Here is a 24,997-nt window from a genome sequence, read left to right as displayed (position 1 = left end):
TCAGTGAGGATCTCATGCTGGCCTCAACCATACACCTGGTGGAACATCTCTGTCTTACAGGCCCTCTGAAATGATAGAAGATCCTGATGGGCCCAGGTGTCCTCAGACAGAGAGCTCCAGCAGGTTGGGGCCAGGACTGAAAAGGCCCTGGCCCTGGTTGAGGCCAACCAAGCCTCTCTGGGGCCAGGAACCACCAGCAGATGTTTTCCAGCTGATCGGAGCATTCTACGGGGCACATATGGGGAGAGGCGGTCCCTTAGGTATGCTGGTCCCAGTCCATTTAGGGCTTTATAGGTCAAAACCAGCACCTTGAACTGAATCTGGAATTCCACGGGGAGCCAGTGGAGCTGCTGCAGAATTGATGTAATATGTGTCCTATAAGGAACACCCATCAAAACACGTGCAGCAGCATTCTGGTCCCGCTGTAGTCTCCAGATCAAACCCAAGGGCAGTGCTGTGTAGAGCAAGTTACAGTAATCCAACCTGGAGGTGACCGTTGCATGGATCACTGTCGTTAGGTCCTGGGTTGAGAGATTGGGGCTAGCTGCCTGGCCTGCCAAAGATGGAAAAAAGCAGCCTGGGCAACCATCACAATCTGGGCCTCCATAGATAAGGAGGAATCCAGGATCACGCCCAAACTCCTGACCGATGGTACAGGCACAAGTGGTGCCCCCCCCAAAGGCTGGGAGATGGATCCCCTCCTCTGACAGCCCACGGCCCAAGTACAGGATGAGAACCCAGTCCAAACCTCCACACCAGCTGGGCGAGGAGGTGCATATAAAGATTGAACAACAGGGGAGAGAGTATTGCCCCCTGAGGGACACCACACACCAAAGGCTGGCGTGTGGACAATCTCTCCCCCAGCGCCACCCTCTGTTCCCGACTGTGGAGAAAAGGCTGTCGCTCGAATCCCCATGTCAGCGAGGCGGTGGTCCAACAACTCATGGTCGACTGTTTCAAACGCTGCTGAAAGGTCTAACAAAATCAGCAGCGCTGACCCGCCACGATCCAGGTGCCTACGGAGGTTGTCCTCAACACTGTCTCCGTCCCATGGCCCAGACGGAAACCGGACTGGTATGAGTCCAGGACAGAGGTCTCTTCCAGGAAAACCTGCAGCTGTTCCACCACTGCCCGCTCAATATCCTTTCCCAGAAATGGGAGGTTCAATACTGGGCGGTAACTGGACGGGTAAGTGGGGTCCAAGGATGGTTTTTTCAGAAGAGGCCTCACTACAGCTTCCCTCAACGCACTGGGAAAAACCCCAGAGCTCAATGATGAATTCATAATATCCTCCAATTGGGCCCCCGATGCGGCGCCACTGGCTTTCACCAGCCACAACGGGCGGGGGTCTAGGAAGCACATAGTGGGCCTGACCAGCCGCAGGATCCTGCCCACTTCCTCTTGGGTGTCCAGGCTGAAGTGATCCAAAGTTGGACCGGAAGATGGTCAAGGAGTCTCCAGTTCCCTTACTGTATCAATTGTGGCAGGCAGGTTGCGGCGGAGAGACAAGATTTTGTCTGCAAAAAAGCTCCCCAAAGCCTCACAGCTGATGGCCAAATTTCTAATTTGGCAGTCCCCCTGCGAAAGGGAGACCAAAGAATGAACAATTTTGCCAGGTGTGAGCTTGCAGATGCTATGGAGGCAGCAAAGTACTCCTTCTTCATCGCCTTCACAGCCACCTCATAGGCTTTCATAAATGCTCTATAAGATGTTTTCTCCTCTTCACCCCGATTCTGCCACCACACTCGCTCTAGCCGTCTCAGTTCCTGCTTCATCTGACTTAGCTCCTTTGTGTACCAGGGAACCAGTCTGACATGGGGATGGAGAGGGTGACAGGGAGTGATTTTGTCAATGGCTTCTGAGATACGGCCATGCCAATCCCCCACCAGCTCATCTAACTAACCGCCAGGGGGCATTGGTTCCTGCAGAGCATTCTGGAAACCAATTGGATCCATAAGTCTCCACGGGCGAGCATAAATTAGCTCACCGCCTATGCAGGAAGGGGGTGGCATACCCAAACAAGCCCTCAGGACATGGTGGTCTGACCACGGCACCGCTTTAATAGCATCCAGGTCCACCTGAATCCCCGCCCCAAAGATCAGATCCAGCATGTGGCCCACTTGATGCACAGGGGCTGAAACAAACAGATTAACTGACATTAGTCTGCAGAACAACAATATGTTTCATCCTATTGTGTAACTTATGTTAATGTAGCTGGTCATTTGGAGAAACAAGATTTTTTATTTGGATTGAACCACTAGCTTTTTCTTTTAGTCTCAAGTAACACCGAGACTGCAGTTGCAGCAATTCTGTACCATGTGTGATCTGAGAAGGCTTTAAAAGGGATTCATGGAGGAGTGGAGCCATCAATGGCAACTAGCCATAGCAAGAAAAGGGAACCTCCATATTCAGAGACAGTAAACCTTTGAAACCCAATGCTAGGAGATAACATCAAGGGAAGGCCTTGACTTCTGTGCCCAGCAATTAGCCTTTCAGGGCAACTAGTGGACCACTTTGTGAAACAAGATGTTGGACTTGATGGACTGCTGGTCTGATTCAGCTGGACTCTTATGTTCTCTTAAGACATAACCATACTACCATTTTCCCCATCGACTGCTGCTGCTGCACTGTGCAGCTGTTATGCCAATATGGACCTATCCATGCTACATCTTGGCTATCAAACAACTCATGCTTCCCAGATGCATATTAGTGAATGCATGACAGTTTCTATGAAGTTGAAACCTTTCATTCTAAGAATGAATGGGAATAAATAGATTTTTTTCTTTTTTCTTAGTAGGGTTGCCAGGTCCCCTCAACCTCCTAGTGGGAGGTCGGAGGCCTGGCACTTACCTGGTGAAATCCTCTTCTCATGTGCACACAGCATGTGTGTGCTCCCAGCCCGCATGATGACATCACTTCTGGGAAGTGATATCATCGCACAGGCCACGTTCTGCCCTGGGAGCGCTCCTGTGCTCTGCAGGAGGCTGAATTGGGCCATATTTGGGCCCGAATCAGCTGGAATCTGGCTGCTATGGAGCTCTGCAATGGCCCGATTCAGGCCAAAATGGGCTCAAAGGCTCCTGCAGGCACAGAAGCACGCCACATTGCTTGGGAACACACTGTGCCACCTGGGAGCATGCCCAGGGAGGTGTGTCCTCCCCCACTGGCCACATAAGTGGGGAGGGGGGAGGGGGGACTGGCAACCCTATCACTTAGTATTGTTTTGAAAATTGACTCTACTATATTTACTTCTCTTCATTTCCAGTTTAGCTAACAGAATTTCTAAAATTAATCCCAGAACTGGAATAATTATTTTCTTTTCCTCTCCCTTGGTATAATGATGTGCATATATGCATTGTATATATTGCTATATTGATGTGCTTGTATTTATGATTGCATCAAAATATTGCATCAGAATGATATTTTGTATAGTTTTACTGATGAACTCCTATGCATTGGTAAAATACCATGGAAGGGGAATTTTGATACCATCATACATCAAGATTGCTTTTTTGTGGTGTTCTATCAATGCACAGAAATGCATATGTAGGTGGGTAAAATACTGCACCAAAAAGTTGTATGCAATCCCATCTCAATAATATGCAGATGGGATACATCAGCAAATGAACAGAAGAAGCTGGAAGCTGTATATACAGAGTTCTATACAATGAAAAATGAAATAATAGAAGATTGCTACTCTGAAATCCATGAAGGAATGTGGCATATCCAACAATATAAGGTTTTTTTCTGGGTATGGGTGGTAATTCTCTGGCATATTCTGGATTTGATGCAAAATAATGATAGCAGAGGTCAAAGCCAAGTATAAGAAATTATGACAAATCTGTCTTGTTTACTATTTCTCAGAAATTTAAAAATGAAGTAGAAACATGGTATTTTTGCAAGATGTCAACTTCTGTTTATGATTACTTTTAAAACATATTTAAAGTATGATCAGGATTACACATTTTGTTCAAAGACCTGTGTTCCCTCATCCGTTTCAATGGGCTTTTGAATAAACCCATTAGATAAGCAACTTGGAAGTAGTAAACATAGCAAAAAATCTGACAGGTTGCTATTTTCTATAAGACAGTCATTTAGAAAAGCATCCCAAGGTGTCCTCTGTCTTTATGAGGCATTGAAAAGAGCCAACTGCTTGGTCTTGTGGCTTCCTGTTTCATATATTCATATAATAAACTAGTTTGGTGAATGGAGATATCCTCTTTAAGTTTTCCAAAAAGTTATATATAAATACAATGTGTCTCCCAGGAGTCTGGAGATCTTTTATGATCACATGCATATTCATATATGACAACAATAAATATTTGGATTTTTTTGCCTATTTCACAGAATTCTTGTTCTTCTAACTTTGAAGTCTCATTACACTGATTTAAAGTTAAAAGAACAAGAATTTTGGGAGATAGGCAATAAAATCCAAATTAGGATCCCCCGCCCCGAATTCAGAATGAAGAGACAGACAAGGCTTAGGTATACATTTGGGCCATTTATTGACCAACATTAAACTAAATAACGGCAAGGGCATCACTAGCGGTACAGGTCAGGACCAAGGGATCACCCTGTACCTCCTCCCCGACATGTCTGGGCAAGTCACCCCTGCCCCAGGTGCGAGCCATCCATGCGAATGGCTGTAACCCGGCCGGGCAGGCAAATGGTTCCCCTCTTAAAGCTCCAAGCACCCCAAGCCATGGAGCCTGAGGGAAGGACTTGTACAGGGGGTCCCACAGGCAGTCTGCCCTCTCAGCTGGCCACCATAAAGCCTGCCAGCCGATCCCTGACAGACCCCAATTCCCCACCAATGGGGAGGTGCAACCGGGTGCTCACCGGCCTGCTCTGTCTACTCAAATCTAACCTGCCCCAGCTAGGGCCAAGCCTCTGCTTAGACCCTTGCACCCCACAGTTGGCCTAGTGCCAACCACCACCCTTGCTGTCAGTTACCACAGAATATTGCGTTGCCCTTCACCAATAGGTGAACACCGACACCTCTGTAACGGTTGGCAACTTTGGCCCTAATGCCAGGAAAGGGCAAATAAATACCTCTCCTGCTCTCAAAGCCTTTTAAAGGGCCTTTTTGGCCTTACACCATGCCCTCTCATCACTTCTGTAGAGGCCAGCAAATGTAGCCTTTATGCAGGGGTGCGGCAAATAGATGCTCAGTCCCTCCCAACAGCTTTCTCTAGGGCTCTGTTGGCTGTACGCCTAGCCCCTCACCTAGTGGTTCTCAATCTTCCCGCCACCATGACAGAGAAGCATTGCAGACCAAGGTCATCACCACCCAGATGAATGACCCTTCCCGCCACCATGACGGGGAAGCATAGTAGACCAAGGTCATTACCATCCAAGTGAATGACCGAAACGTAAGGCGGAGGACTGCACCTCCCCTCAAGCCATCAGGCCACTATTGCCTGGGCGCTGCAAGTCTATCTGAGCCTGTAAGGAAAGGGCCATGCCCTGTGAGACAAGGTCAACACCACGTGGCAAATGACCAGGACGTGAGGTGGAGGTCCGCTCCTCCCCTTAAACCGTCAGGCCACTACTTGCCTGGGCACTGTAAACCTATGTGAGCCTGTAAGGAAAGGGCCATGCCCTGCGAGACAAGGTCAACACTTCGCGCCGAATGACCAGCACGTGAAGTGAAGGACTGCGCCTCCCCCAGCCATCAGGCCACTACTTGCCTGGGCACTGCAAGCCTGTGTGAGCCTGAAAGGAAAGAGGCCATGCCCTGTAAGCCAAGGTCAACACCATGCGGCGAATGACCAGAATGTGAGGCGAAGGACCGCACCTCCCCTCAAACCATCAGGCCACTACTTGCCTGGGTGCTGCAAGCCTGTGTAAGCCTGAAAGGATAGGGCCATGCTCTGTGAGCCAAGGTCATTGCCACACAGTGAATGACCAGCACGTGAGGTGGAGGACCACACCTGGAAGCCCTGCCACTCTACAGTGGCCCATCAGCTAAACTCAAGCTGGGACCTGATCATCGTCCTCTTGGCCTGATGGACCACCTAGAAAATCATGCTGTGTCTGCATATGAAACCATAACACAGAGAAGGCAAAAATCAAGTGCAAAACAACAGCTCACCCAACAACAGCACTTGCTGCTATAAATAACGGACTAAGATACTATAATTAACAAAAGTTACTTTTTCTTTAGAGGGCTCAGTGGCAAAATGTGCTATACACAATTATTTACAAAGTACAAACATGTACCCATAATTCAAGGTCCCAAATACAAACATGAATATCACAATGTCCCTTCGAGGTAGTCACAGCAGCAGCACAGCAACCTTTATTGGCATAAATAATACAGACGGAACAGAAGAGATGTTGTAGAATAAGTTCATAGGGCAGCACAATCGTGTCCCCAGACAGCAAAATTATCTCAAGATACAGCACAGTCCTAGGGGGCTTTATAAAATATTACCCTTGACTTCCACACATAAGCCAAGAATTCAGCAACGGATAGAGTTATTGCTGGACTCTTGTCTACTAAGAAAAATTTTAGATCCTTATCCAAAAAATCCCTCTGCACAGGAAAAAGAGGACGAATCAATAAACTACGCATAACAGAATATTTGGGGCAGCGAAAAAGAATATGTGAGATTGAATCGGGTTCCCTCAGAGTACAGTCACACAGCCTATCCCTATATGGAATACCCCCATATCTGCCTGTGACCACTGCTGAGGGAAAGAGATTGAACCTTGCTAACATAAAAGCTCTCGTAAACACAGGGTTTATCAGATCAGCAATATACGCCGCTATGGTGGTGTGCGAGGAATAGAGGGACAGTGAATGAGGGGAGCAGACTCCGGAGCTACCGGCATTAATAGTCTGTGCCTCAATATCCCAAATTCTCCTCTTGACCACCTGCAGAACTGCCACCTCACCACTATTATATAAAGGTTCCAAGTCGATTCCTAAGGAACCAATCTTTTCCACTACAGCCTGTGACCAATCTGAAATAAAGGGATCAGTTAGAAGTTGAGCCATTAGACTGGTAGGGGAGGATCGAAAATGAAGACGGAGCCAAAATTTAATTGTAGTGATCCAGGCCCGAGATTCTATCAGGTGCAGATCCAATTCCTTACAGAGGGTAAACAACGACACTGAGTTGGATAAACCAAGGATCCTACGCAGGAAGACAGAGTAAATACGCTCGATTCTTTTAGTAAAGGACTGTATCCAAATAGGAATTCCATACAACAGTCGAGAAATAACTGTTGCTTGAAAAATCTTAAGCACTGCTGGGACAAATTGATTGCCCTTTTGAAAAAAGAAACAAATCAAGGCTGCAGTCTTATTCTTGGCTAAACTTAGAGAGTGCTCTCTATGTGGGCACCAACTCAGATTGTAATGGAATAGCACTCCTAAGTAGCGGAAAGATTTTACCTGCTGTATTTCTTTTTTCGCTATTAGCCAGCGGTTGCGTTTCCAAGATTTAGAGAAAACCAAAATTTTTGTCTTGTCAAAATTAATAGAAAGAAAGTTCTGAGAGCAGTATGCATTAAACTCAGATAAGAGACGAATAAGGCCAATTCTTGTAAAGGAAAGGATAACCGCATCATCTGCATAAAGCAGAACTGGCACTGCAGCTGTATTTAATTTAGGAGGGTGGCCATTAATCCTATCCAAACAAGAAGGCAAGTCAGAGATAAAAAGGTTAAAAAGGGAGGGGGCAAGAATGCACCCTTGCTTGACTCCTTTAGAGACAGGTATCTCCTTAGTGAGAGACCCTTTCCCATCAAATCTTACTTGGCAAAAATTGGACGTATGTAATTTCCGAATCAAAAATAAAAGGCGCTTATCAATCCCCAGTTCGAGAAGTTTATCCCATAATAAAGATCTATTAACAGAGTCAAAGGCTTTATGTAGGTCAGCAAAGGCTGCATAGAGTTTACCACGCAGGTGGCAAGAGTACTTTTCGGCTAAAAAAGCTAGAGTGGAGCAATGGCCTAACGTGGATTGATTCGCTATGAAGCCAATTTGTTTACGTCCTGGGAGATTACGATCTGCCATCCATTTGGACAATTTGATAAGAAGATGTTTGGCATATAGCTTCCCTAATACGGAGAGTAAACTGATCGGTCTGTAGTTGTCTGTAGTTACCTGTAGTCGAGGTAGTCTCATAGAGCTATCAAAGTCCTTCTATTCACGTGTATTCTTGCTTGAAGAGCTCTAGATGTCTGTAGGCATCCTAGTCTTGCAGCTTGGCTCTCTGACTGCTGTCCAATGGACTTTTCAACTGTTACTTGTCCAACATTCCGTCAAGCTGCCTACATTTCCCATCAAAACTTGAGGGAAGCTGACAAGTGTCCAACTTGTGCCTTTTGTCACTTGTAGTTCCGCTCTCAGAAAAACAGTTTCATTGAACTTGGCAGAATAAATTATTCTCAGAAACACAGAGACACTCCTAGGCTACACACAGATTGCTCGACTGGACTAGAATAAAACCCCCTTTCAGGTTCCCACACAATTTCCCTTATTTTGCCCGAAAGTATTAATACTTTCTCTCAGCGTACTCTCTCAAAACTGCAGTTCACTCTACCCCCTAGGGTACTTTCTAATCAAATTTCACTATACTCACCCATCCAACTCTCCCTCCTTTCCTCTAAGGCCTGTATTTTAACTAATGGCAAATAAAAAATCCACATTAGCAAGGAGATATAAAATTTAATCTGTTTAAATCCAAAATCTTACAATATCCATTATGCTTTCTAACAGTTCCTTGAGCTTTGATATATCAGTTTAATAGAGCCCTTCTTGCCACGGAAGGCAGCATCTTTTGGCCAACAGAAACATGTTGCAGATTTATGATGCTACAATATTTCCAAGCAGAAACATGCCTACCTATTTAGTTTGTAGATTGAGCTACCCATTCTCTTCCTACTACTTTCTCATTTTGTAGGAGATGCATGTTAAAGGTATTTAATTCTAAAACGTGCTGTTTCTTTATATTTAGTAAAAAGCTGTCTCCATAGTAAACCATCCTCCCTTACAAGTATATGGATATAATCTTACCTGATTTAAAAACCTAGTACTCTGCAGTCATGTAGAAAGTGATAGCAATGATATCTTCAGAATCTTTTTTTATTAAAATCAAACTATTTCATTATATAGTAATTTAACACTTGCCAGTGCTATAGTTATTACAGGTTATGTAATCAGTCTTCTTGATTAATTTCAGAACTCATTCCGAAAATGACAGTACCTCTCTCCCGCCTGCTGACTCCTGCACCAGTCCTACAAAAATGGATCTGTCATATAGTAAAACTGCCAAACAGTGCCTAGAGGAAATATCTGGTAAGTAACTTGTTAAAATTATTTATGCAAAGCTCTCTGAATTAGAGCAATGCCCTTGTGATTTTGTTGAGCTCTTTGATGTATTGCAGAATCACAAAAATGGGCAACTAGGTAGGATTATTTAAATGAGACAATTAAAATTAATGGTTTAAACCATAGCTTAAATAACACTTTATCAATTGTTTGCTAAACACATGCTAACTAGTTGTTGAAGCTATTAAAATATACTGTTTTGAAATGAAACCCTATTTTGTCTTTTGCACTGCAAAGAGGGCAGTTGTGGCAAATTTTGAAAGGTGGGCAGTTGTAAAATTAATGGCTTTTTGTTTGGCTCTTTCTCAGCCTATAAGCAAAGATGTTAGGATTGCCAGGCCAATCCTGGGATATTTTGAAGGCTGTGCCGGGGGGGGGGGGGTGGCGTTTGGGGAGGATGTGATTGTACTTCTAGTTGACATGCTAGGAGTATCCCCTAATCTCTATAGTAAAGACCGTAGAGACATGGGGAAATTTCTAGAGCATTGCTATGGAGGCCATTTTCTGGTCATTTTTTTTCTTCTGCTCCTCAGTTTCTCAAGGACAGAGGAATGGAGCTAAGGGCAGGGGTTTAGCCACTGTAGCAGTCAATTGGCAAGCTTAGACAATAAGCAAGGATCTTTGAAGGCAAGGGCACGCTCTCTGAAAACAAAGTTAAGTACGTTGGATAGTGAGCTAAGTTGGGAGAACTTTTCAGATGAAGTTCTAATACTGTACAGGAGAGACATTTTTCTGTATTTTCTTCAAAACATGCATGATTTTATAAACCTCTGAACTCCAGTGCTAGGAGGAAACATTAGGGGAAGCCTTTGTCTCCACACCCTGTTTGTTGGCCCATATTAGCCTTTGGATGATACAGAATACTGGACTAGATGGACCACAGGTTGATCCAGCTGTGGTCTTCTTATGGTGTTGGGGATTGTCAACTCCATTAGTTTCAGTAATTCTAAAGTAAACTACCAGAGAGTGTACCAACATAACAATTGCCCTCTTAAAAATCTATTTCATCCTCTTGAATATTCAGTTCATAGCTGAATGTAGCTTCCATGCTGAGTATGCTACTGAATACCACTTACTGGAGGCAACAGTGGAGTAGGCCTATTGTCTTTTCTGGAAAAATGTGTTTTAATTTGGAGGTTTGAAATGTGTAACACCTTCACCTTTAGGTTTAAAAAGTTTTTTTCTCTCTTAGCAGGGAACAGGCAGGAGGTTAGAAGCCAATAACTGTCCAGCCTCACTCAGCAATGTTTTAGAAATGCTAATGGCCTTCCCGGATGGAGACAATGAAATTGTCAGCTCTCACCTCCAGCTAGAAGTAAACTCCTAGCAGGGGACAGAGACTTAGGATGTTTAAGGTGCTACAAGGTATCTTCCTAGAGATTTCAAGAAAGGCTTCTTTGACAGAAAACGTGGTAGGCAAAGAGAGATAATAAAATCTTTTGACATGGAGGGGGAAGGTCTTTCTGGCTGATTCCAACTAGGGAGAAGTTCTCACACCTGGGCTCCTGCGGAAGGCTGCCATTGCTGTGTGGAGGGCTGCTGGCCTGAAAAAAAGAGTCCAAGGGTAATGGGAAGTTTTTTGAACACTGTAACATGTTAAAGATAATTTAGGTGGGTAGCTATTTAGGTCTCAGTAGAACAGCAGGATTTGAGTTCAGTTGTACTTTAGAGACCAACAAGATTTTCAGAGTATAAGTTTGTGAGCTCCGTTCTTCAGGCACAAGTAAGAATAAATTGGCAAATTAACTAAATTGGCAAACTTGTACATTCCTCAGGAATGTGCAAGTGCAGTCACTGTCCCTATGGTACCAGACTCTGGGTAATGTGATAGTGGTGCAGCTCCCTTAACCTTGAAATGGGGGGATTGGGGGCAGCAGTTGGGTGATGCCCCCCCCCATCTGTGTATCTTGTGTGTGTATTTGCACATGTATATTCCAAACTGGACCCAAACACAGCATGTTCACTATGTTTGCATCCAATTTGGCCCCCAAAAGATGCCATTTGCTTTTGGTATCAACCAAAAGTGACATCACCAGAGATCCTCCTGAGCACACATGTGCCATTTTGCTGAATACTCTGGGGCTTCCAGCCTGCCTCCCCCTCCTTTCCCCCTGCCAGTCAGGTGAGTGGGGAGGGCAGGGGGGCAAGAAATCCCCCAACCCCTATAATTAGAGATGCAGGCATGAGACCGGGCCTTAGAAGAATAGCACAGGGAAGGGAAGCTGGGAGCACCTACAAAGGCCAGTCAGTTTCAGAATGTACTGAAAGAGGGAGAGAAACTCCTTCTGAGGGTTGGGAAAGCTGGGAGAGTAATGTGGTGCCAGGTGGAGACTTGTATGACTGCTGGTACTAGATGCCTTGGAGGGCAGGACAGAGCAGTGGCTGCAGTCCAGTGGGACTTTCCTCCAGCCCTTCTTGTTCTGCTTGTCAGCTTTTCAATGGCATCTGGATTGGCATTCATATTGCTATATTAACACCAGGGAATCTGTGATGTTTAAACAATAACTATTTATTACAAAATAATTACAGAACTTCTTTCTCCTTTGGGTTCCTTTCCTGTATGGTGTTTCTGTTCCCCTCTACTCTGTTAGGACTACTGGCTTCTCCCCTCTCCTTTGGATTTAGCAGAGGATCACATCTCATTACAGAATATTTGACTAACAGTAAAATCCTAAGCAGAGTTGCTTAGAATTTCACTATAAATGGACTTTTGCACTGGTTTAGCATTTTAATCATATTAAAATAATTAACACATCATCTCTGATTTTTGAAACAGACTGATTTTTTAAAAAATCTAAACAAAAAAAATTATCTGCCTTTGGAGATTTACCATTAGCATTTAAAATAGAATTTCCCAGAGCTAAGCAGTCAGCCTTGCCTATTGCATCAGCTTTGTCTTTCCACAGGAACTGGAGTTTCCTAAGCCAGGATTTCAAATGATTATTGTTGCCAGGGATTCTGAATTCTCAGCATGGAACTTTGCAGAAACCAAATATAGCATGCCTGACATGATTAAATTTAGGACAACACACACACATGATTCATAATGCTGAAAACTGAAATATTAGGGAGCTGCAACATTTTTCTCCTTGTAAATTAGTCCACATGCATTAGAAGAGAAAGTGTCCAACCTAACAGTTTTTTAAATCTATAGTACATTGTAGTTTCCGGTTTAATAAAACAATTATCCATGAACTCTGCCCTCCCCAGGCTGTACTCCCAAATCTCCAGGAATTTCCCTAGCCCACAGCTGGTAACCCTACAGGAAAATAAGAGCACCCTGTGTTAGACCCCCTCTTCCCCCACTGCTCCAAAGATGCATTTACTGGGTGCCTGATGGCTTGGGCCAGTTGCTGTTGAATTTATCTTCAAGACTGCCCTCTGTGCATATGTTGCCATGAGGTTACTGCAACGAAGCCAACAAAGTTTGAATAGAATACCCTGGATAACAAGGCGCTGATTCTGTTGCTTAGAGGAACTGTACACTGTCATACATACCATTGTTAAGCATGGCTTAGAAACCAGTCTGGGACTGATGCAATGCCAGCCTATTGTCACACTTTCAACAGTTAGCTCGGGGGAGGGGGGGAGGTGCTCTCTGAAGACAAAGAGGTGACGTTTCCTGGACTCTTCTGAAGCACTAGCTGCTCCAAAGTGATGAAGGAATGCCAGGATTAGTTTCTTACTTGTAAAAAGGCACCAGACCATGGCATCCACAGGCACCACTTTGGGGGCGGGGGGGGGGGGGGCTGAGTTAGGTGATATAGTTAAATATAGTAAAATGCTGGAGACTTTTCATCAGAACGGTTTGTTTTGAAGCCAGCTCCTCCTCCTCCTACTTTTCATTTCCAGAACTGTTGTTAAAAATATACATCTGTTAGAGCTCTCTGGCTACTATTTTCCATAATAGGATTCATCTGTGAGATAATCAGAAATTACTCATTAAACTAGGACTCGGATTGTTTTGAAGGTATATAGCATGTAGTTATTTTCAAACTGAACAGCATCTACGTGTATGCTACGGTGCCTCATTTTTTTCATTTCTGCCCAAACTGGCATTATAGGATTGCTGAAAATGTCACCAATTTAAAATATGGTGGTAGAATTCTGAAAGGTCTGCCACCTCTACCAAAACAGCCATTACTATGTGTCTATCATAAAACTATGTCATTTTAAACCAGTGCAAATACTCCCCTTCTTCATTCAAATATCTGTTCATCTGAATAGTTTGTATATTAGCTTCTCAGTTAGCATAAGACAAGCTTGTGGTGTAGATGCTCAAAATATCCAGGTAGAAATAAATGCTTCAAAACCTGCTATAGAAACGAGCTGCAGATGGTATGTGCTCACACCAAACCTAGCAGAAATGATTAGGCAGATGGGCAGATAGTAAGCAGGTATCCAGCTTTTTGGTGATGGGTTTTACATTTTGGCTCCAAACTGGTTAAAATAGCATAAAGGAGACCCAAAGAAATATCAGAAAAAATTTTGGTTTAATTTTTCAGACTGTCACTGCTATAAGGTTGAGGAGCTTACAAATATCTCTTATGACAGTTTATCTAGTGGCCCCTGCTAAACTGGGAATGCTGTAGAAGGCAATTGCTGTGTGTCAGCCACAATTGCCTTAGGAGTGAGTGAAGACAGGAATGTGCCAAACATTTGTGGAACAGGATAATCATTGGCTAAAGCAGGGAACAGAAGAGCAGACTGGATCCTGCAGTGTATTGTTCCAGAATGGGCTCATTCAGGCAGCACAATATGCCTTGCATGTTAAGAATATTATACCATCCTTTTCATGTTACCTTACAAACAATGCTTTTTGGAATTGAAACAAGCCCTGTGATCAGTAACTGATTTTTTTTGCCTTGCTGTTGTCTCTTTCTTCATGATGTGTGATATTTTGAGAATAATATATATGCTGCTACTCTTTCTGTGATGTCTGTAGTTATTTTGTTCCTTGATGTGCAGACAGCCGCAAACGAAATTGTTAGCCCTTTGGCATTGTATCATGGATGAAAACTGAAAATGTCATTGCTTTTTGAAGTCATTCATTCTTGACTGAAACATTACGGCTCTATGAGACAGCCAAAAAGCACTTACCTGTGTTAGCTCTGTGTGTGGTGGGGGTAATGGTTTAAGGACTCGTGCCCATGCTGTGGGCAAAAGGCATGGAGTGCATGCCAATGCTGCATGCATTAGCCATCATGTAGGGAAAGAGCCTAATTTAAACATTGCTTCTTCCATGGAGATTACTGGCATACTATATGCTTCTCAGTAGCTTCCATGTAAAGGCTGTAACATTTAAATTCTGTCTCGGTGGTTCATAAAATTGGAATGACATATGGCCTTGGATTTCTGCTTGTTCATATCATTCTAGCTTATGTCTACTGCTATTATACAAAACGTAAGAACATAATCCCTGCTGGATCAGACCAAAGGTCCATCCAGTCCAACATCCTGTTCCCCACAGCTGCAAACCAGATGCTTCCAAAAATCCTAGCAGGAAGGCATGATGATAATAGCCTTGCCCTTCTGTTGCCCTCCAACAAATCTGATTCAGTAGCATAGTGCTACTCAACTTGCTAGATTTTCTACATGAAAATATTCATTGAACCATTTACAATATAAATGTGAAGTATATGATACATTTCCAGAGTTTTTAAAAACATGTCTTTGAGCATATACAGAATGCTGTTGATTCGTCTCTAAATAGCTCAAAACAAACGGGTTTCTACCAGCATGAGAAAGCTGAGATTAGACAAAGTGGTGGGAGAGAAGGAACAAATACATGATATTTAGGGATGCTTGAACACCTGCTGCTTATGCTCACATCCTGTTAATCAGTAGTAATCAACAGATCATTCAGCAGTTTGCAGCCTGCTTGGATCTATTCACAGGAATAGGCTACTTGGAGCCATCAGAACCTGACTGCCAGGGAGTAAGCATCTAATCTCCTGCTGGAGAAATTTTGCTGTAGATTCAGCAAAGTACTTGGGACTTGGGCGTAGGGTCAGGGGCCAACTACCAGCTGATTGCAGGGATGAGCTGGAAGCTGTGTTCTGATTTCCCAGCCTGGAAAGTTTGCTGTGTCTGAAGCTTGCTCAGATGCAGCAAATGGTGTGTGTGTGTGGGGGGGGGGGAGTCAGAAGCCCTGCTGATTCCTCTTCTCTTTTCCTTATCCCAAATTCTCAGCTTCTACAGCACAGAAAGGGACAGATCAAATGGATTGGGGGGGAGGGGGAGAGAAAAGAAAATATTGTTCTTTTCTCTCCACCCAAAACTGATGCATGGGCTAAAGAAATAGGAGTTAGTGTTACACTGATGATAGCATTTAGGGATCCTGGGTCCTCCGGTGGGGGTGGAGGATCCCTCACTTCTATTCTCTTCTACCTCTCACTTGGCCAGCAGGGGGGAAGGACATGGAAATGGGCCCCCTGGACATGCTTCTGGTGAGGTGCTGATGTCATTTCCTGGGAGTGACATCATTGCACCACCTTGAGAGCACTCCTGAACCTCGCAGCGGGCTGATTTGGGCCCATTTGGGGCCCAGATTGGCCCACTGTGAAGCACGCACGTGCACCCACAGATGCACAATGATGTCACTTCCCGGGTCATAGGTGTGTGAGGATTCCCAGGATGGCACAAAGATGAGTGCTGGGGCCCCCTCCTCCTGCTGGGATGGTAAGGGGATCTGTCAAACCAAATAGCCTTCCATTTATATGGAGCTTTGGTAATGGATCAGTTTTGTTGAGGAATCATGTTAGTGAGCTTAAGTTGGGCTGAAATTACCATTGCCATACTGTTATTTTTCAAAAAAAATATTTATATTATTTATAGTCCACCTTTCTCAATGAGACTGAAGGTGAATTATGTGGTATACATCAATACAATTGTCAACTGGGATATTCAACAAACAGTACAATGGAATAAAAATGACAAATTTGCATACAAGCAGATATGGAAAATGCTGAAAAATTGATATGGCATAGATTGATATGACATAATAACAGCATAGAATCTAACCCAGAAGGAGCAATAGGTCTTACACGGGTATATTACATCTCTCTGAATCATTTACTTAGAGCACAGCACTATCACCTGTATGTGGGGGCTTTCCTGACCTCTTCAGGCAGGTTGTTCTGTATAGTGGGGGCCACTGCAGAGAATGCACATACACAGGCAGCTGTTGTTTTTGCCCAGTTGCAGGGTGTTACCTGTAGAAGGCCTTGTTCAGATGAACTAAACAATCATGGCAGAACATAGGGAGAGAGGTGATCTCACAGATATGAGGTACCGAAGCCATGAAGGGCTTTGGATGTGACAGACAATATCTTGAACTGAGCCCTGTAACTGATGGGTAGCCAATGGAGTGATTGCAGAACATGCTCCATCTAGCTCCTGATAATAACCAAGCTGCAGTGTTCTGTGCCAACTGGAGTCTTTGAGTTGACTATGCAGAGTGCATTATAGTAGTCAAGCCTCGATGTTACCATACAGTGGGTCCAGGTGGCCAGATTGGCCTTGTTGAAGTCGTTGGCCATTTTCTGGGCTAGACTGAGTTTGTAGAAGGCACTTGTTGCAGCTGCATTAACTTACTTTTCTAGCAGCAGTACCAGATCTAGTATAATTCTGATCTACTATAACTTGGTTCTTAACCAAGTCTGCAAGGGTCAGATGAACCTCATAGCAAGAAGGACCACATTGTACTTCAATGTCTCCACCTTCTCAACAAGCTTCACTTCTGTATTATCTGTCTTCCTAGGTACACTGCAGCCAATTCCAGACTCCTTTTCAGATAAAGTTCATTTCCCTGTGGTGTTCTGTCCTATTAGTTCATATTCATGGTTGCTTATTAAGGGTGTACAAAACGAAACAAATAACCTGGTAATACACCCAGAAATGGTTTTTTCGTTTAGTTTAAAGCAGCTTCTGGCATGGTAAAGCAGCTTCTGTCATACCCACCAAAAAGTTTGTGTTTCTTTTCTGTTATTACTTTACAGTAGTAGCAGCATCTTGTTTTCTTTAACGGCATTCACCAATTGGATCCCAACGGGAGAGAGAGGGGGAATATGCACAATGCGCATGAGTGCATCTTTTCCCCAGGAAGTGGCATTTTCTCCCAACCAACTGGAACAAGGGGAGATTCCTCCCTGCCTATTGGCTTTGGAAGCATTTGGAAAGGGGAATATACAGACTTTAATCACAGGCTGCAATTTTAAAGACACTTCCCTGGGAGTAAGCACTATTGAATAATGTGGGACTTATATCTAAGTAGACCTGTTTAGGATTACTGCCCCCCTTATCCAGCAAGCCATTCGACTACTCTGCCCTTTCAAAAGCAATCCCACCTGCCCACAGAAAAAAGAAAACTTATGGGGAAAATGCAGGTCTTTTTAGGCAAGGGGGGCGGGGATTCAAACAGTCATGCTGCCTGCCTGCACTTGACTGATGGAAATTGGGGGCAACTAATGCAAGAACACCTGCTTATCACCAACAGACAACAGCAGGATGCAAAAGTAATAATTTATTGGCACTATAGAAAAAGAAAAAAGTGAATGTGAAGCAAGTTTGTTTTTTATGCCACTACTGACCCACTATTCCTTTGCTAGCCAGTTTCCCACCATTGTGTGCCCCCACTGACACTTGCCTTCTTCAGAATCCATTGTTGTGTATGTGTGTGTGTGTAGTTTTAGTAGGAAAAAAACTCAGCAGAGTGATGTTTTAGAGGGAGGACACTGTTCTGTGCAATTTTGATGCTGTTAAGTGTAAAAGCAACTGCTCCAAAGAGTCCAGAAGTCCTTATTGCAAACAACACCCCCCTCATGGTAACAAAAAACCTTAAAATGAGTAGATCTGAGCTGGCAACACCCCACCTGGAAAAAAATACCTGTACATAGTTTATTTGGAAACCTAAGATGCAAAATTGAAAGGGAAATTCTTCAGTGCACACCTCTATTGCGTAACCTTTCCATTTGGTCATCAGTCTGTCTCTACCACTAGTTGAGCACTTGTGTAAATCACAGAATCACAGAGTTGGAAGGGGCCACACAGACCTTCTAGTCCAACCCCCTGCCCAATGCAGGATGAGCCTAAAGCATCCCTGACAAATATTCATCCAGCCTCTTCTTGAAAACTGCCAGTGAATGGGAGCTCACCACCTCCCTAGGCAGCTGATTCCACTTTTGAACTACTCAGACTGTGAAAAAGTTTTTCCTAATATCCAGCCAGTACCTTTCTGCATGTAATTTAAGCTCGTTGCTTCGTGTCCTGTCCTCTGCTGCCAACTGGAACAGCTCCTTGCCCTCCTCCAAATGACAGCCTTTCACATATTTAAAGAGAGCAATCATGTCCTCCCTCAATCTCCTTTTCTCCAAATGAAACATTCCTAAGGCCCTCAGCCTTTCCTCGTAGGGCTCAGTCTCCAGACTCCTGATCATTCTTGTCACTCTCTTCTGCAACCCTCTCAATTTTGTCCACATCCTTTTTGTAGTGAGGTCTCCAGAACTGCACACAATACTCCAGGTGCGGCCTGACTAAGGCAGTATAGAGAGGGGCTATGACCTCCTGCGATTTCGACGCTATGGCCCCTTTGATGCAACCCAGGATTGAATTGGCCTTTTTTGCCACCGCATCACACTGACTGCTCATATTTAGTTTACAGTCCACTCTTACCCCAAGATCTCTTTCACATATACTACTGCCCAGAAGTGTATCCCCCATCCTGTATTTGTGTTTCACATTTTTGTGGCCCAGATGTAATACCGTACACTTATCTATGTTGAATTGCATCCTGTTCACAACCACACACTTCTCCAGAGTATTCAGGTCTTGTTGAATTTTATCTCTATCTCCTTGGGTGTTTGCCACTCCTCCCAATTTGGTATCATCAGCAAATTTAATGAGTAGCCTGTTTACCCCTTCATCCAGACCATTGATAAAAAAATTGAAAAGTACCGTGCCCCAAACCGAGCCCTGTCGCACCCCACTGGACACCTCCTTCCAATCTGATGAAACGCCATTAATTACCACTCTTTGGGTGTGGTCCCCTAACCAGTTCCCTATCCACCAAACTGTCCTATAGTCTAATCCACAGTTTTCCAGTTTACCCATTAGAATGTCATGGGGAACTTTATCAAATGCTTTACTGAAATCCAGTTCCCATGATCCAGTAAGCTTGCCACTCGATCAAAGAAGGAAAACAGGTTTGCCTGACAAGATCAGTTGGGGACAAAACCATGTTGACTTCCCCAGATCACTAAGTGGTCCTTCAGATGCTTACAGATGGATCCCTTTAAAATCTGCTCTAATATCTTCCCAGCAACAGAAGTCAGACTGACTGGCCTGTAGTTTCTTGGGTCATCCTTCTTCCCTTTCTTAAAAATTAGGATGACATTCGCTCTTCTCCAATCTTATATATGGCTAATTAGAAAGTTTTGGTTTGGAAAAGTCATTCCAAATATCACACAAATATTTTGGTGTTGTGATCAACCATGTACTCAGGATAACATAACCATTAAATACTGTGTAAAATATTGGCACACCTTACACGTCATGTACTTATTCTCACATATTAATGTTTAGGTATTTGGTTACTTTATGTCAATCCACTATGTTTAAAATAAGATAAAGTTTTTAATAAGGCTGTTTCTCAAAAACAAAATTAACTTGGGAGAATTCCACATTCTTGTCCTGCACATTTGCCAGTACTGCAGATGGGCAGAATGCATCATGAGGACATGTAAAATTAACTATTTAAAAGAGGCTGTAATGACTAAGAGTTGAGAGCTCCATCTAGGCTTCAGCAAGAAAGTGCATCTTTCACATATGGCAATGCTAAGTCATTTATGGAGATAATGAAACAAAGGTCTAAAATAGTTTGTGATTACGTAATTGAACATTCTGTTACAAAACATGTAAACAGCTTGCCCAGCTTACCCACCTACATTACAACCTTATCAACCTTCTCTTGAAATATGTGTAAGAGAAAATTTATATAAAAGCAGGTACAGTCTGTTGCAACACAAGGTGCCAACACTGATCTACAGAGATATTCTTTGATTTTGCTGTCCAAGTACTTTTATGCATGTTGAATCAACAGCATAAGGGAAACATTGCCACTGAAGTGATGTTAGAATTTTTACATATGCATGCAGGACAAAAGTGATCCCATAATTAAATTTGTGCTGATTTAGGTTGAAGTCAGGAGTGTATTGGCCCTTTAACTTACTGGAAAAGTTGCTGGTGGGCTGTTGCCTTGAAGGAGGGCTGGTAGTCAGGAACAAGCCAAGCCCCAGAAGCACTGGAACTGTGGCAGGGGCTACTTGATGTGGACCTGAGCAGGACAAAAAGGACATTGCAGAGCTAGAAGACATAGAAGATGACCAAGATGATTAAGGTGTTGGAATACTTTTCCTATGAGGAAAGGCTGAAGAGTCTGGGTCAGTTTAGAAAAGAGATGCCTAGGAGGAGACATGATCAAGGTTTACAAAATTATGCATGGGATAGAGACAGTGGACAGACAGAACTTTTTCTCCCTCTCTCAAAATACTAGAACTTGGGGCATCTAGTGATGGCCAATAGATTCAGGATGGACAAAAGTTCTTTACACAATGAGTAATTGAAATGAGGAGATCGCTGCCAGAGGATGTAGTGATGATCACAAGCATACATACGTACGATCGAGTTGTAACTGATGTATGACAATCCCAGCAAGGGGCTTTCAAGACAAATGAGAAAGCAGAGGTGGTGTGCCATTGCCTTCCTTTGCAGAGTCTTCTTTGGTGGTCCGCCATCCAAGTACTGGCCTTGCTTAGCTTCCAAGATCTGACAAGATCAGGCTATACTATGCCACCTTTCCTCGCAGCTGTAGGCATAGACAGCTTTAAAAGGGGATTGGACAGATTCATGGAGGAGAGGTCAACTAGCTATGCTGACTAAAGAGAACCTCCTCATCCAGAGGCAGTAAACCTCCAAATACCAGTGCCAGGAGGCAACATCTGGGGAAAGTCTCAGCCTTTATACCCTGTTGTTAACCCTCCAAAGCAGCTGGCTGGCCACTGTGTGAGACAGGATGCTAAATGTTCTAAATGTTCAGTAGGGCTCTTTTTCCTGTCTTACTAGCAGAGGCTATCCAGATGCCTTTCTATCCAGGGTCGAATCCACATTCACTCATTACCCGCATGTTTATCGCATATCTTCCGTTTGCCTCCAATTCGCGATTTTTTCCTCTTCGTTCACATTCCTGCTTCCAATCCGTCTTTCTTGCGCGTCCCTCCGGTCACACGGCCGCTCGAAAACCGCTTTTTTGGGCGGGACCTTTTTTTCCCGCCCATTTTTTAAAAAAAATTTTGAGCGCACTTTTCCGTTATTTCGATCTTGCCTTATAAAGAAACACCATTGAAGATAATGATGCCTCTCTTTCCCCCACTGACAGCACTGATGGCTCTCTCCCGTTTCTTTTTTGGAAATTTGGAAGCATGTGGGAAGCTTTTGTGGGCATTTCCTATGCAGGACAGTTCAGTGCCTGAATTTTACTGAAGTTTCACTTCCTTGGAGTGTCATTATTTTGATATTTCATAATTTCGATATTACAGTAATATAAAATAAAAAAAATAAAAAACAGTTAAAAAGGAAGTTTCGCGAGTCCGTTCTGAGGATGGATTCACCCTAAAATGATTTTTCAAACTACCAGATTTGATTCAGAAACAGCATAATCAATAAATCCAATGCTATGAAGTCAAAAACGGTCTTTTGCAGACTATGGAGCACTTGCAAGTTGAATCAGCCAATAGGAACTCTCGGAACGGCCGGAGAGACAGGAAGGGGGGTAGTTTTAAAAAAAGACCGTGTAAATTGCGCATTGGCCCGTTCACGGCCACCGTGAAACTCCCGTTGAAAACCTGTGACCACATATTTGGGAGAAATGCGAATGAAATGCGTCTGTTTAATGAGGTAATGTGACCAGCACTCGGGATTGCGTGGGGAATGCGGGGAACATGCGACTTAGAATGAGTAATGTGGATTCGACCCAGGGTTAGCTTGGCCTAAGTGTGTCTCAAGTATGTGTATGACTCCAGTAAGTGATCTCCCCCTGCCTCCATTTTGTTTGCTGGCACGCCATCATCTTCAAAAATTGCATTTTTTTAACACTTGGGGGAAAAAGGTTGCTTACCCCTGATCTAGCATATTTCAGTGTATTTGCTGATACAACTGCATCATTTGGCATCACATCCCATGCCATTTTGTTGACCTTCTCCCCCCATTGTTATTAGCCTGCCACATGTGGAGCTAACAGTACCTGGGATAGGGCATTTGGATTGGTAAATGGTTCATGGAGAAAGTGTTCAAACCTTCTTCCTCAGTGCTACTTTCATGATCAAATTAGTAGTGCCACGTAGAGAAGAAGGTGGGAGCTCCTTATCACAGAACTGTGATGTCAGGTCTAGTCATGTCTTTCACAAACATGCGTTACCTGTCCGTTTCTCGTAGCCATTTTTTTGTCAACTGCAAGGTAAGGTATCTGCAGTTACTGCTGAGCCTTGCATATCTATAGGTGTGGCTGGCAAAAGCAGTAAGATTCTTTTAACATCATTTCTATATTGACATTTGAATCTGACTTCATCAAATATGAACCCAAAGTAATCTTTAATGCCACTTTTATGTGAAACTCAGTTTGGAAGGAAGGGGGTATAATTATAGAATTCCCTCCCCCAATAGACAGAAATGTCACATTTTACTTTTCCTTGCAGAATTTTTTAAATACTGTACATACATGTTCAGAATTTCTGAACATTATGGGCATTCTGATATTAAGCATTTTGAATTGGAAGGAAACCCCAATAAGTCCAATAAGCTTACAGCCTTAAATTCCTTTTGTGGAGGGAAGAGTGTGGTTGTTCGTTACATTTCACAATCCTTTTTCAGAAGATGGAAATTTTCTTCAAATATTTTGAATTGTTCCTTAATGTTTCCTTAGCATTCAGTGACTATTGAAGTGGGAATGAAATTCCTCTCTTTAGAAGTCCTTTCCCTACAAAGAACATTTTCTATTCCTTACGTGATGCTTTATATTGTGAGAAGATGTTTATTCAGCATTTGCAGTAAGATTCAAGAGCTATTATAAATCTGCTTTGAACAGCCTGCATGAGGGATAGTGATGACAAGAAAGAAAATGTTTTCTAAACCTTACCTTACAAAAAGGAGGAACATTCCAGGGAGTACTTAAAAAGCTAATGCTGGAGCCTCCTGTTTGGCTTAAACTGCATCCTGAAACCCTTGACATTACAAAACTGGGCAGAGGCTCGGGTCTTTCTGGTTTAATTCACCAGGCTGTTTGCTGCCATGGCAGCCAGCAGCATCCACTGCAGTAGCAGAGAACAGTCATAGATCTGGGAATGCAGGTTGAATACTAAAATGCGAGGAAGCTTTTTTGGAGCTTTGCTTCACTGGTTAATTTTGGCTCTTATTGAGCTCTGACGTGCCGGCTGCACTTGCATCTCTATCAGCCCGTCTAAAGTAAAGAGCTGAGCACAGGAATCGGTCATGATCTAGTAAGAGTGTGGGGGAAGCACTGTAGGCGGTACTTGCACTGTAGTTTGGATTTCAGAACACCGCAGCTGTTGAAAGGGATGCAGGCCCATCACTCTGATGAGACCAATGATTGGATGAAGCGAGGAAAACGTCTTTGGCTTTTAGGATTACTTCTGTGCTGGAGCAGAGTATTTGATCAACTCCCTTCTGCTTGAAGGAAATTCAAGGAAAATCACTGTAAGTACTGCAGATTAATGGGAGTGGAAAGAACTGGTTTAGCATCAAAAGCTGCATGAATTCAGACAAAATTCTTGTGCCTATCTAGTCATTTACAGCATGTGAACTGGATGCTTAAGCTATGATTTTCAGTACCAGTGGAGAGAAGTGTGCTGCATGGTATGTAAGTTGTATGCTGCAGAAAGGCTAGCTTCTGACACCAGCTTAAAGATCTGAATTTCTGTGCATCGACGAAATGTGAAATCTTGTTCAAAGCAAATCTTGGGTTAAAATTATGCAACGACCTGCTGAACTCTCAGTGTTCAGAAGCAAGGATACAAGAAATGGGAGTGTTCGCCTTCAGAAGCAGAAGTCCTTGACTAACCTCACTCTTCTAAGTGAAGGGGACAAGAGGCATTCCTGCCGGGAGAACTGGTTTGGCAATGCATCCAAGTCTAGCCAGGTTTATCACCAGAGAGAGGGAGAACCTAGAAGCAGAGTCTCCCTTTCCAAAGCTCTCTCCAAATCGGCACATTCCCTTTATCATGCCAGCAACAAGTCTCTGTGGGAAACAGAAGAGCTACCACCTATCAGAAGCACAAAGTCAAGTAAAAAGCTCCGTCGATATCCCACGGATGAATCTGGCCAAGGAGAAAGCAGCAAGTTGGGCGATGAAAATGTGTCCTTTAAGTCAAACTTCACCAGCCAGAAGTGGGTGGAGGAGGAGGAAGGTTGCTTACGTGAAGGGACTGCACAGCTTGATGAGGATGTTATAATGACAATGCTTGGAGACTTAGAACAAGTACTTTACGATGATATTATGGGTGAGTTTAATTCTGTTTGACATGGGCAAATAGTTTCATGAGCACTGGCATGTCTGCATGGGAGGAGACCAGTGATGGTAAT

The 24,997-nt window shown here is 43.6% G+C and overlaps 1 protein-coding gene across 2 annotated transcripts in view; it reads left to right on the top strand.

The window, feature by feature from the left end:
• Positions 1–24,997, top strand: part of NAV3 (neuron navigator 3) — a 363,931-nt gene that overhangs the window by 166,627 nt on the left and 172,307 nt on the right. For both annotated transcript variants that reach the window (XM_054988337.1, XM_054988336.1), the window contains exon 9: positions 9,198–9,313. In XM_054988337.1, the coding sequence (XP_054844312.1) occupies positions 9,198–9,313 (116 nt within the window). The remainder of the gene's footprint in view (positions 1–9,197; positions 9,314–24,997) is intronic.

This window comes from Eublepharis macularius, chromosome 9 (assembly GCF_028583425.1).
Source record: "Eublepharis macularius isolate TG4126 chromosome 9, MPM_Emac_v1.0, whole genome shotgun sequence".
In the NCBI taxonomy this organism is placed as follows: domain Eukaryota; kingdom Metazoa; phylum Chordata; class Lepidosauria; order Squamata; family Eublepharidae; genus Eublepharis; species Eublepharis macularius.
The sequence above is the reverse complement of the archived record's forward strand: the minus strand, read 5'-3'. Positions and strand labels throughout refer to the sequence as shown.